The 15,000-nt window shown below is 31.6% G+C and overlaps 1 protein-coding gene across 22 annotated transcripts in view; it reads left to right on the forward strand.

Moving 5' to 3' along the window:
* Nucleotides 1-15,000, forward strand: part of LOC137631142 (synapse-associated protein of 47 kDa-like) — a 717,291-nt gene that overhangs the window by 352,832 nt on the left and 349,459 nt on the right. For all 22 annotated transcript variants that reach the window (XM_068362822.1, XM_068362819.1, XM_068362838.1 and 19 more), the window contains one exon: nucleotides 2,317-2,462. In XM_068362822.1, the coding sequence (XP_068218923.1) occupies nucleotides 2,317-2,462 (146 nt within the window). The remainder of the gene's footprint in view (nucleotides 1-2,316; nucleotides 2,463-15,000) is intronic.

The raw sequence follows: 15,000 nt of genomic DNA on the forward strand, positions 1-15,000 counted from the left end.
GTCAATATCTTAGTGGTTGCTGAAATTCTGTTTTGTATTTGAACCAAGTAATGTGGTGTGGATATGTTGCTATTCAGGGAGTTCATTTGCAGTGCAGCAGTTGAAGTTGAATGATGAAAGTGCCAGTGACCGTTGTGTTGTTGTCTTCTGCAGCTTCTCTCGAAAAATAGAAAGTTATAAGCATGTAAATAAATGTGTATAAATGTTATGTGCGCGTGCGATCGGGATTGTAAAGATGTATTGGAGTTTTGTTGAACTAATAAATGATCTCATATTTTAGGCACATAAATCCCTTTTTAGGGTTCACTTTCTTATGCACCGTAAAATACACGGTTTGGTTTATCTAGATATCTTATTTAGGCTACAAGATATGATTTAATTGACAAATAACAAGTTCTAGTAAACAGGAGCAATAAAGTTTGAAGGTTTAATCTTTGTCAGGACTCCATATTTCAATGAAAAAAATTTCCTTAAAAATTAATATTTCTACATCTTTAGGCCGCTATGGAAAAGTTGGCGAGCTTTTTTTTTCTGGAGATATTGAGAAATGAATTTGTGTGACACATTTGGCTCAAACTCGAACACAAATTTTGTTTGAATTTATGTGTGTGTGAGATACATTTGGCTTAAACTCGGACACAAATTTTATTGTCACTTTGACGACCACATTTAAACGTGTGCTTATATTTAGCTGTCATATACAGAACTATCGTACTATCGAATATACTAGCATCTGATCGTTGATTGTTTCTGAGACAGTATCTTAACATTTATGAGGTAGGAGAGAGAAGCAAGGAGGGCGTGTATGCGTTGGAGATTGTCTTGTAAACTGAAAACAAATGGATAAAATTGCTGAATGGCGGACCTTTTGCCTTTTAAATTTGGACTTTCTAAAAGTAAGGAAACGCACACACTTGAATAATGGGTGGCTGTGTGTTACAGAGAGAGAGAGAGAGAGAGAGAGAGAGAGAGAGAGAGAGAGAGAGAGAGAGAGAGAGATGGTAAATATTATAATACTTGTATATTTTTCTTCCAAATAACTTTTTTAAGTTATGCCAGATAAGGTATAATTGGTTTAGCGCGACTCAAATGAACATATATTAGAATATTTGATACTAAATTATATATGTATATATATATATATGTATATATATATATGTATATATATATATATATATATATATATATATATATATATATATATATATATTCGATCATCCCCATTACTTCTAAACGTTACAAGTTTAACTTGACATCCCGTATGTATCCACCGGGTGTTTTAGTTAAATATAGTCAAGAATTGTTCTTAGTATTATTTGGTTTTGGGTATTAGGGTGATAACAAAAGCAATATAGTATATGGTAGGATATGGAATGCTGTGTAGTTTTATCCTCCCCCTAACCTGTATGTTTTGATCTAGTACAAACGCAGGTATAATTTTTAGTCATTATTCATTGGGTTTGGGTGCTGATAATTTGTTGATAGGAAATGCTATTCTAAGAAAAGAGCGCTACTAATTTTGTCTTGTAACACCTGTGTTTCACCTATCAATACGCAATGTATATAAATAACCAAAAAGGGTGTTTACGGTGTGGAGTGCTCGTAACTGCTTAAAAAGTACCGTTTTCTCATGTTCCTGGGATGTACTAACATGTGGTATTGGTTTTGATCTAATGTTATAAATTTTTGTGGTTCAACGAATAATGTTAACTAGAAGTATATCATTTATACATATATATATATATATATATATATATATATATATATATATGTATATATATATATATATATATATATATATATATATATATATATATATATATACATATATATAGATATATATGTATATATATCTATATATATATATATATATATATATATATATATATATACATATATATAGATATATATGTATATATATCTATATAAATAAATAAATATATATATATATATATATAGATATATATCTATATAAATATATATATATATATATATATATATATATATAGATATATATATATATATATATATATATATATATATATTTATATATATATATATATATATATATATTTATATATATATATATATATATATATATATATATATATATATATATATAAAAGCATACACATTATAAAACACTAACAGAATTGAGTGTCCATGTACATATATAATAGCACCGATTCCTTGTTATTTGATATACAATTACATGTATTTAAGCCTTTAAATATGTTGGTGCTATTCTGAAGTTATAGTAAACATGTTAATATTATGATTAACGTTTAGTAATAATGGTTACTTGTCTCTTTTCAGGTTTTGGCCTAAACCTTTCTGCTGTTCAGGGGCGGGCGTCGGCCTCGGCCAAATCTGTGGGTTCCTTCTTCTCTACCGCTTTCAGCAAGGCTGGCGCCAGCGTCAAGGAGGCTGGCTCCAAAATCAAGGAATCCGTTGAGAAAAACGTGAGTGTTAATATGTAGTTTTTTTGTAGGGGATTTTGTCTATTTTATATGTTTGTTTTCTGGCGCGTTCCATTTGTTTGTTAATGATGTCTTATGGTGTTTAACTATAAAAGAAGGAACCTGTTCTGGAATAAGCTCCTATTTTCTTTATTTTGACCATTTTGCCGGTTACTGTTCTTGAATTTTTATTCTAAATATTGGATTTCTTTTAAATGAAAAAATGCTGTGTGTCATCTCAATTAGGATAGTTTTTTTTCCCCGACCGTCTTGTACAATTCGTAATTCTGTTTTCAGTTAATAATGAGTTTTAATTTTCTTTTTCAAGATTTTCTAGCTGCATTACTTTCACCATATGATAATTCTTTCATCTTTTTGTCGGAAACCGGCCAAAGTCAATATAAACGGTTAGGTTCTTTAGTTTTACAGGTTTTGATTCATTTCCTCAGTAGTGCCTCACAATATTGTCTCTCATTACTAAGTTTTACAGTTTTAACGTAGGAACTTTCAGTTTATTTGTGGTTAAATTCCTCGTTAAGGGAAAATGCAACGATAATTCGCAACTAGATCGTTGGTAAAATTTGAATCAATTTTTTGATGATTATTTTGAAGTTTATTATTGACTAAAAATAGCATATTAGTAGCCCTGATGTCTCCTCCAAGAAGACGCTTGCCTTAATAAAAGGGTTATATTATCCGTTATATCATGGAGATAGTTAAATTCTAAGAGATATGTCCGTAGAGTGTTTACAACTTCCCTTTTTATTATTTCAATTTGTGTATCCTTTCTTTAATTTATTTTAATGCAATTTGTATTTCATGCTATGCTGTAGATTGTGGAAAATGGGTCTTACATTCACTGCTTATGAAATGTAATGCTTTGGTTATGGGTTATTTGGTATGCAAAATCTTTCTTTACGTAAATGAGCACTTCGAGTAAATGACTTTTTAGATGCTTTTGGAGTTTATGAAATTTACTGGCATCAGGTAGCGAATAAGTATAGATCGCCACACATATTGTTATAAGAAATATGGTATCTGGTTTTAGGACCGGAAAAAGCAAGGCAGTCAAGGAAGACAGTTGTAGTTCAGGCGATAACTTTCATTATATCAAGAACTCTGATATGAGATTTAAAAAACTTGATATATTTTGACATGCAATTTGATATAATTTATGTTTTTATTTTTAATTTCCAGGTATTTTACTAGTATTTAAAATGTTTTTGGTTTGTTTTTGTTTTATGTATGGGAGAGACAGCCGTGCTCAATATTGCATTGTATTGCGAATTCCAGAATTGATTCCGTGCGTTCGGTTATGAATAATATACATTTGGTAGTTATTTTAGTTTGGAAATTTGAAAGGATTTTTTTTTTTATTTTACCATCATGGTGATACAATCTCTTCCAATCGTTAGTAAATAATCTAGAGCATTATATTACAAAAATTACGAGCAAGTTATTTTCTTTATTTATCACTGTAATTTACTCCCTATTCGTAGAGTTCTTCTTCTTCTTCTTCTTCTTCTTCTTCTTCTTCTTCTTCTTCTTCTTCTTCTTCTTCTTCTTCTTCTTCTTCTTCTTCTTCTTCTTCTTCTTCTTCTTCTTCTTCTTCTTCTTCTTCTTCTTCTTCTTCTTCTTCTTCTTCTTCTTCTTCTTCTTCTTCTTCTTCTTCTTCTTCTTCTTCTTCTTCTTCTTCTTCTTCTTCTTCTTCTTCTTCTTCTTCTTCTTCTTCTTCTTCTTCTTCTTCTTAAGAAACAGTAATAAAGATAAACAGTTTATTTTTATATCAATTTCTGTGGAGTTAATGTCTGTATTTCAAAATTTTTGTGGTTTGAAGATGTGTGTATGTATATATATATATATATATATATATATATATATATATATATATATATATATATATATATATATATATATATATATATATATATATATATATGTGTGTGTGTGTGTGTTTGATTATTCTTGAATTTGTAAATTATGTAATGCTTGTGATATTTTTTTTTAATGCGGCCCATTTTCAGGATCGTCTGATATATGTTGTCTTTTAGGAGTATGCAAGTGTATTTTTTTTTGTGGTTGTATGTTCTGTTGATGTAATTACAGTTTTTCTGCATTAATTTTTTTTTTCTTTTTCCAAAAATTAATTCAGGTTTTGCGGAGTTATTTTATTGCATTAGATAAAATTTTTATTTGTTGGTTTTATGTAATTGAATGTCTTTAAGTTTACTTGAAACTTATAAGATTTCTTTTAACAATGTATAAAAACCTGAATATTTATATTACTTTTATAAAAAAAAAAAATAACATGAAATTGCTCAGGTAGAAAACAGTATACTTTGTGTTTGGTTATTTCTTCTAAATTTCAGTTTACAATTTTCAAAACAACTCGGATTCTTTTAGTTAAAGAATTTGTATTTTTCGAAATATTTTCCAATAAGGAATCCGTTTTTAATGAGAAGTGAGATTTAATAAGTGGTGACAATGGATCAGAGGAAATTCTTCTCGTTTCGGATATATTATTTTATTGGAGATTCTCCTTTAAAGTCGACGATGCAGCAATGAAATATAAAAAGTAACATTACTTGTGTAATGCCCCCTGCAATTATAAAGTACAATTAAATCCCCTTTATGGGGCTTCGAACAGCATTTCATGCATTTTGAAATAGTTCAACTCTTCGCAAATATTCTGGATATGCACTTGGTGGGATTATTGAATTTGTTAATGTTCTTAAAATGTTTAATTTTCTCGTCACCAACACTGTAATTTTTTGTTATTTTTATATTTTTTTTTATAAGATCGTCTTTATCCTTTATAGTAATTTTTGATGAGGGCTAGCATGGCGATAATCAATTTTCTAAAGATGTTAATAACATTGTAAGGTTTCTTCTTAATTGAGTTGGCTTCATTTATTCACATATTTCAAAACCACATGTTTTGAATTGAATAGGATTCCTTGAAATATACATATCCACACTTACTCTCAATTTTATTTGCATAAAGATAATTCTAAGGTTTTTAAGTATCTTTAGAGGGTGGTAAAAGATAATTAACACTTTCTTTTCTTTGTGTAAGTTTTGTATGTCGACGTGTGATGGTTTCTTCTGGAGTCAATTCGATACAACTTTTAAGTTTCTCAGTAAATCTAGGGAAGAGATTGCTAGGCCTACCTCATCGTTTCTTTGAAGCCGCAGTATACGCTGGTTCCCAATTATAGCAAGGGCTGAGGGGAATCGTGGACATAGTACTGTATCACTCACCGTATGAGAGAGAGAGAGAGAGAGAGAGAGAGAGAGAGAGAGAGAGAGAGAGAGGGAGAGAGAGAGAGATCGCATTTTGATGTCATTTACTGAAATCCAGAATGGAATTGCTTTTTCCTGGCTTAATTTCAGGTCATTATCTTCAATATCAAGCGTAATTGGTTATAAGCTATCCTATTTCAGCAACCCTTCTAATTAGCTTCTTCTCGTGTCAATGCCTCATGCCAGATGGTTTTGTGCAGGGGACCTAGTTCATCCGTAAAATTTGAAGGGTAATGCAAAGAAAGACTTATATATTTGGGCATATTTATGCATTTTATTCCCCTTTTGGGGGATTAATTTGCAAAGATGATTTAATATCTGTGTGTGCCTGTTGAGTTTAGCAGAATATCTCAAGGACGTGTCTCCGAAATTTGGTGGAAGGGCGAGCTAGGCATTTCCGAAAGATTACAAGGAAATTAGTTTCAAAGATAAATTTATTAATGATGAAGATATTGGTTACATTGTTAGGTTTGCTTTCATGGTTCGAGTGGGTGACGTGTTATGGTCATCTTATTTCGGTATACAACAGTTAATTGTTCAAATTAATTTATCGTAATAATTTCCAAGGAGTGAATGACTTACGTTTATCCCAGATTTTGATGGCCTGAAATGAGTTCTTAGTTTTTACTTTACTTGATTCGGAACTTTATTTGATATAATTTAATGTTTCGCGATGGTCAGTATGAATGATTAAAGCTTACTTGTCCGTCAAATCATATTATTAGATAAATAGAACTATATACGTGAAAAGTTCTTGATTCTTTACGTCACAATTTGTGTGCGCGCCCCTGTGTGTGTGTGTGTGTGTGTGTGTGTGTGTGTGTGTGGCCGCATGAAACAATTAGCATCTAGCTCAAATCGCAATGGAAGAGCTTAGCGCTGTTATATTCCCGAGCGAGAGTTTCTTTACCTAAGCTAATAGTTATGCACCTGGTCGTTAGATGAGACCCGTGGGTCAAAGCGGGGTCTGAAGAAGAGCAAATGCAAATAATACAAACGTGCAGAATACATGTCTTTTTAAAACGTATACCGTCATAACTTAGAAACCAGAGAGAGAGAGAGAGAGAGAGAGAGAGAGAGAGAGAGAGAGAGAGAGATTCCCTCTGTATCTACGGCATTGATTATCCTATTTTGTTGTTTTTCGAATGTCAAAGTTGTAATTTGTACGTGATTCTTTTAGTCTTATTTTCAAATTAAGGTTGTGTGAGTTTGGTATTTAGTTTTATGGGAGTGTTAGTGGTTATAAAGTAAATGTGATTTGTTTATGATGAATCATTTTTCATGTTGTACGTATAATCGAGACAGATACACGTGTGAGATAGTTTTGCGTTTTACAGGTTTGTTATTGTGACATAAATTTAGGTATGTTAGCGGCGTTATAAATATTTTCTTCGCTGAAAAAAGTAGTGCTTATCACCCACACACACACAATGATATATATATGTACGTATGTATGTATATATATATATATATATATATATATATATATGTATATATACACATATATATATATATATATATATATATATATATATATATTTATATATATATATATATTTATATATATATGTATATTTATATGTATGTGTATATATATATATATATATATATATATATGTATATTATTCATATATATATATTTATATATATATATATATAATTTATGTATATATAATATATGTATATATATATATAAATATATATATATATATATATATATATATATATATATATATATATATATATATCTACTCAGACATATGATGTGTATGTATATGCACACATACACACACATATATGTATATATATATGTATATATATATATATATATATATATATATATATATATATATATATATATATATATATATGTATATATATATGTGTGGCTGGGGGGGTGTAAAACATTTAATTTGCCTATTCATATTCATACACGAATCTTGGCGAAGGACAAAAGGAATTTATATTGTAATGGGATGAAAAGGATTGTAACCAAAATCTAAAGAAATGGCATTCCCAAAGGAAGGCAGCATAACGAATAGCATTCATTTATAAAGGGCAGGGGCAAATGTAAAGGCACTAATCGTCTGTTTCGGAGATAGTTCAGGGCAACAAAAGGGATAAACAAATAGGAATAGGTGTTGATGCAACGGCAAGTCCAGAGAAAATATCTCGTTGATAAATGAGAGGTGTATGAAGCGAGGGGAGAAATTCCCTGAGTTGTTTTCGTTTAGAAAAAAAATGAAGTTTGAGATAGATATAAATATAGATTTTCTGTGTGTCGACTCTCTACTGTTGCGTATTTTCAAATGCATAGGAGGTCAGGAGATGTGTTTGAGATAGAAATGATTAATTTATCAGTCTTCGATATCTATGAGTGATGTATTCGTTTGAAAGATGATGTAGAATATCATGTTTGTTTAATAGCACATTTTCAATTTTTGATTGCAAGTTCCCTTTATGTGTTTATTTGTGTCTAGTTTTGTCTTTATTATTTTTTATAATTTATCGAAGTGTGGAAGCTTCAGCTATCAGTCAAGTTTTTGGCAATTAATTTTAGTTAAAATGTTCTACCAAACTTTAGGACAGCACTAAAGTGTAGTTTTTTTTTTTTATTATAAAATTCGGATAGTTCATTGTACAGTATCTCGCTTGCAGTGACAATTTGAAATGATTATTCAATATGGCTGCATAAATTATTGATATGATAGGAATGCCTGTTTCACAGTAATGTAGTCTCTAGTCTAGGAAAACTATTCAATTAAATATATGATAAGCATAGTGATTCTTTTCTTGGTTCAATAATGAAGAATTAGTTTTGATTTTTATATGTTCTAATATACAAAGTATACGAAAGGAAATAATTCTTGAAAATCTTTCTGTGTTGAAAACTTATGCCGAGTTACTTTAAGGTTCAAAGTGACTATCTCTCTTATCGATGATTGAAGTCCAAATAGAAAACATCGAATAAAACTAAAAGAAATTCTACTTGAAATTGATCCAGAAATTTATCTCTGACCATTGTTGCTTCATTTTCTCGTTATATTAAGAGTACAAGTTTTTCTTTAATAGGATTTAAGATGTAGTTTATGAGGTTGATTCGTTTGTAGAAACCAAGACTTCAATGATTGCTGAGTAGTATTTTTTTTTTTTTTTTTTTTAAGGAGGTTCTTGTAGTAACACTTGAAATGATCATTAGAAATTTGCCTTCTCTTACAACAAGTATGTTGAAGATAGATTAATTATTTCAACATCACATTTACACTCTCGTTAAAATAATCAACAACAAATCTCTCCCTCTCTCTCTCTCTCTCTCTCTCTCTCTCTCTCTCTCTCTCTCTTGTATACTTTAGTGCAGTCTCAAGCGAGTGTAAAGTATTTCTGTAACTAGTGCCTTGTTATTCCGTTACGATGATCCATAATATTGGTGAGCGGCTTCCTTTCTCGAATATAGTTTTCCAGTTTTTTCTTATACTGTTCAGCATATTAGTACTAGACACATTATTTAATGAATATCCATAACCTTTAAAATATTCTATTACTTTTGAGCATATGTGTAAAAACTGTTCTTGTTTTTTAAACTTTGATTTTTTTTGTATCAAATATTGATTTAGGATAGTATTTAGATACAAGTAATAGTATTACATTATTTTTTATTGATTTATTTATCTTCGCCACTTGAAATAAAACAGAAAGAGACCAAAATGTTTAGCAGGAAAGTAATTATGCTTTGTCATGGTATCCGGTTAAGAGGTGTAATGACACAAAATGTATTTAGTGATTTTTTTCCAGGAAATAGTTGGATTTCCTGAGTAGTAATATTGCGGTAGGAGACCGAAAAATGTTTTAGAATTGCCGCATGGCGTCTGCTTGAGATTTAATTAAATGATATTAAAATGCAACGGCCAAGGGGAGGACATAGCCTTTCTCTCTTGCTCTTGCGCAGGCACTTATGACCGGAGAGAGAGAGAGAGAGAGAGAGAGAGAGAGAGAGAGAGAGAGAGAGGGAGAGATTTGTTGTTGATTATTTTAACGAGAGTGTAAATGTGATGTTGAAACTTAAACAACCAAAGAGTTGAGTTAGTTTTTGTTCAAGTTGTTAAGCAATCTCAAGAAAAAATACTGATTTAGATACTTTTCTGGATATCCTTGGTCACACTGATGTGTGATCCGGACGCTTTATTACAACAGATAAGGTTAAGGCTAGTAAATGATAAAAAAAAAAAAAAAAAAAAAAAAAAAAAAATCAAGAGAATAAATTAAGCAGAAGTAAACATGTCGAAACGCGCGATATAATGAAATTTTTAACGTTGCTGATATTTCGCTCACCAGTATGTCATCGTATGCTAGAAAATAACTTTGCTTTGTTGAAAAATAAGTAATAATGAACATATTCCTACGCCATAATCGGGAATGCTTCTGATTCACTTCCACTGGTTTGTTAATGATTTTTTTTCACATATATCTCATTCAATGTGAACCGCACAAAGCTCTGTAAATTAAATAGTAGTCATTATTTTCTTTCATTTCATCATAAATCGTGTAAAAAAATTGCTGATTCTAAATCGAAAGAAATATATATGAATTCTCCTTTAAAAAAAATTAAAGAAAAAATATTTTGTCCAAGTTAAAGGACTGAAAACAAGAAACTTATACTCTCGAAATAATTTACCTTATGACTAATTGTACAAATTCTTACCTGGACTTCGACGTAGTTGTAAGGAAATTTGAGATGGACTGGAACAGTTCAGTTTTTCTTCATTTTACCACTGGCTATTGCATACTATAGGGTTATCATCCCGAATCAGGGTTTTAGCTGGTATTTTAGCTTAAGTGTTGCGTCCATCAATAATGTTTTCTTATAATCTAAAGAAATTATCAAAGAAAAGTCTATTTATTGCAGTATTCACAATTGAAATCTGTTTGATTATACCTTGTGATGCAATATATATGGTTTGAAGTTTGATTATAGCTTGTGACGTAAAAAAGGACTGAAGTTTGATTATAGCTTCAGACGTAATTAAGACCTGAAGTTTGATTATAGCTTGCGACGTAATTAAGGCCTGGAGTTTGATTATAGCTTGCGGCGTAAATAAGGCCTGAAGTTTGATTGTAGCTTGTAACGCAATATAGGTGGGTTGAAGTTTGATTATAGCTTGTGACGTAAATGAGGCCTGGAGTTTGGTTATAGCTTCTGACGTAAATAAGGCCTGAAGTTTGATAATAGCTTGTGACATAAATAAGTCCTGAAGTTTGATTTTAGCTTTTGACGTAAATAAGGCCTCAAGTTTGATTATAACTTGCGATGTAAATAAGGCCGGAAGTTTGATTATAGCTTCTGACGTAAATAAAGCCTGAAGTCTGATGATAGCTTTCGACGTAAATAAAGCCTCAAGTTTTATTATAGCCTGCGACGTAAATAAGGCCTGAAGTTTGATTATAGCTTGCGATGTAAATAAGGCCTGAAGTTTGATTATAGCTTCTGATGTAAATAAGGCCTGAATTTTGATTATAGCTTGCGACATAAATGAATATAGCTTGCGACATATATAAGACCTGAAATTTTATCATCGTTTGTGGCGTAATATATAAGGTCTAAGGTACCTGTAACATTCTTAAAAATTCATCAACTTTAGATATTTTTGCCAGCATTGCTTGAACTGCGCTATCTTATTGATATAAAACAAATTGTCCTTGTGATGCTTTATTACAGTGAAAGACAAATTGCTTGTGAATCTGTTGTTCATTTTTTTTTCATAAATCATCATACAAAAACTGCAAAGTTCCTTTTCAATATTACTTTCATTTATCATTGAATTGTGCTTAGCTTGATTTTTAAGTAATAATTTGAAGTGAACCTAAAAAATTTACCTTTCGTATAACTGCTTTTGCGTAAGAATGACCAGAGGAAGGTGGGTGTTAGCATCATCATCATCATCATCCTAGCTACAACCCTAGTTGGAAAAGGAGGATGCTATAAGTCCAAGGGCATGCATCATCAGTCAAGTGCTATGCTTTGCCATTGAATTCACTGGAACAAATGTGCTAATTTTATACTCTCTTCCATAGTTTCCATATCGTTAGGGGATCCTGTAAGGAAGATATATATATATATATATATATATATATATATATATATATATATATATATGTGTGTGTGTGTGTGTGTGTGTGTGTGTGTGTGTGTGTATATATATATATATATATATATATATATATATATATATATATATATATATGTATATATATATATATATGTATAGAGAGAGAGAGAGAGAGAGAGAGAGAGAGAGAGAGAGAGAGAGAGAGGAGAGAGAGAGAGAGAGAGAGAGACTCCTGGTTGTTAAAAATTTTTGTTTATTGTAGTTGACATTGCTTAAATATTTGCTCTTACTCTTTTAGATGGATTGTCCCTGAGAAAAGTAGATAAATAATCCAATACAATGAAATTAGTTTCCACGTGTTTACATAACCATTAGACGTGGGTGGCTTACCCGCTGAGTAGTAGGGCTGCTTCAGACAGTTATTGTTAGTTGACATCAGAAAAATCTGCTCTCCTTACATTAAGATATGTGATTGGGTGTGTAGCAGGCACTTGATACTGAATTATTCCACATAGCAAGAAGTGATTGGTGATTATGAATGGGATTTTTTTAAAGGTTGTGGTAGCATTTTGGAAACGTCCCTTTCTGGCGTTCTGCCGGACTGGGACTCTAGTTTCGGCTCCATAGTTTCTTGTAGTTTCTGCAATCTCGCCATCGTTGCGAGCTAAGGATGGAGGTTTGAGGGGAGCCTCTAGGTCTACCTGCTGTGTCATCAGCAGGAAGTGCATAACCTTCCCTGGTTGTAACAATGTTGGAGACGGGTCTTAGGCGCTGATCATATGTATACTGTATATGATCAGTCTCTAGGGCATTGTCACTGTCCCTTGCCTCTGCCATTCATGAGCGACCTTCAAGCCTTTAAACTTTTTATTTATTTCGCATTTAAATCTAATCGTTTTTAGAACAAATGGTCTGGAAAATATAAAGATGTAATTTTTAATTGTAGTGTTTGATGAGACACGCTACATTATGATGGGCATTTATATCCCAGATTTGAAGAAGATAAGAAAATCGACTAACATTTCTGACATGACAGCTGTCTTTTGTTGCTTATCACTTCAATAATTATTAGACTATATTTGTATAAAAGCTCAAGTTTTTGGTGTGAAACCCCCTTAATTAGCAATTATGGTTAACGTTTTTTTATCAGAATAGATGGAATAAATTGATATTTGTAGTAAAACTTTGTGTGTAGGAAGGGAATATATTGCTGCAAATATGCTTGATGGTACCACATGCTGAAGGAACCCGGGAATGTTTAATAGAGGGTAACAATAGAGACTTATTTGCATTAAAAACAGAGAGAAGGTAATTCCAGAATTGTTACGTTATTCTGTTTGAGAATCTGGCGGTTGCCAAGTGCCTGAGAAAAATATGACAGAGTGAAAGAAACTCGTTGCAGTTGAAGCGAGTTATGATTTATTTTTAATGTCTACACGACAAACACTTGTCAGTTCTTTGGAAAGAAATTGCGAAGGGAAAATCTGTGAAAGCTTGAAAGGGTAACATGTAGGTTATATGAACGACAAGCCACGGAGATTGAGTTTATATGTTTTCTTTTATTTGGGAAATAAGTGGGAGAATAGAAAAGCCTTGAATGTGACCTTAGAGAGAGAGAGAGAGAGAGAGGAGAGAGAGAGAGAGAGAGAGAGAGAGAGAGAGAGAGAGAGAGAGAGAGAGTTTTATTTACGGTAAGTAATCAAGGGCCTAAGGAAGTACTGCTTGATTTGGTATTTTAATACAGCTGTTGGCATTAGTTTTTTTTCTCACAGTAATTAGTCTGTAATGGTAATTACTATTGAAAGACCGAAGGGATACAATGTTATCAAGCATGGATACCGGTAGGCCTACTTAATGTTTTAAACATAGATCAGCTATTGCAGATCAGATACATAAGAGATGTCTTTTCATTAGGTAAAGTGTGAAGGAAAAGGCTTTTCTCTCATTCCTGAAGCTAATGACCAGGCTATGGCAAGTCTTTACTAGCCCAGATCTAATGGAAAAAAGAAAATGAAGGGATCCTAGATCCGCAGACTAACCCAGAAAACTGACATATAAGATTGCAAGGGCATTATTGACAAAATACATAATAATTTTTTATCAGGTAACTATGACAAGAGCAGGATTAAATTATTTCATCAAGAATAAATCGAAAAGATGGAAATATTGGAAACCGAAATAAATTTGAAATTAAAACGTGGGTCAATTACTTGAAAAGGCCTTCTTTGTCCATGCTTAAAAAAAAAAAAAGTGGAAAATAAATGTATCTGAATAGTTTCGGAGGGTATCATGCTGCTGATGTGAACGCCAAATGACTGGAGAAATCTTTACTTATTTTGTAGAGAGAGAGAGAGAGAGAGAGAGAGAGAGAGAGAGAGAGAGAGAGAGAGAGAGAGAGAGAGAGAGAGAGAGAAATTATGATTTATATCAAGACTAGAAGTTTGGGCAATGTAATAAAAATTATATTGAGAGAAGAAGGCTCTTGAGCAGAAACAAATAAGTGTATCGTTGATCGAAAAAGAGACATCAGTTTTTAAGATAGATAGATGAAAGTTAGGCCAAGGAAAATATGACTGCTGAATTATTTAATGATGATTTACTATTTTATTGTTTGTTTATTTGCCCATTGGAAAATAATCTAGTTTTCCCACTATTGGAAAATGTTTTTATTAAACATTGATTTGGTTTTAAACTATTTTACGAAACTTTAGAAGGAGAAAAAATGTAGATTTTTGTGAGTGTAAATGAATTGTAAATAACGATCGTTGATGGATAAATTCACCAGCTGTTGGCATAGAGTAGGCTGTGGCGTGCTGTTGCCAACGGTCAATTTCGAATTGCCCTTCTCTACTTACTGAGCAATTGGATCTTCAAACTAATTCACACTTTGGAAGTGTGGAAAGCCTCTGTTGGTTCAACCAATACTCTTCATTCCCATCATGCTCGTCTCTGAATGTGGTTATTACTTGTGCTCACGAAGTTGGTCGAAAGTTGGGCGTTCGCTCGTTTGTTTGTTCGTTCGTTTGTCAAGGATTTTTCTGCCCCTTCCTCCACATGTCATTTCAAAAGGTTGTAGGTCGACATTAATAAAATTTTGTGGAGGAATAGATTATGGGTAAATGAAGGTTCTATAA

The sequence above is a fragment of the Palaemon carinicauda genome, chromosome 39 (genome assembly GCF_036898095.1).
Source record: "Palaemon carinicauda isolate YSFRI2023 chromosome 39, ASM3689809v2, whole genome shotgun sequence".
Taxonomy (NCBI): Eukaryota; Metazoa; Arthropoda; class Malacostraca; order Decapoda; family Palaemonidae; genus Palaemon; species Palaemon carinicauda.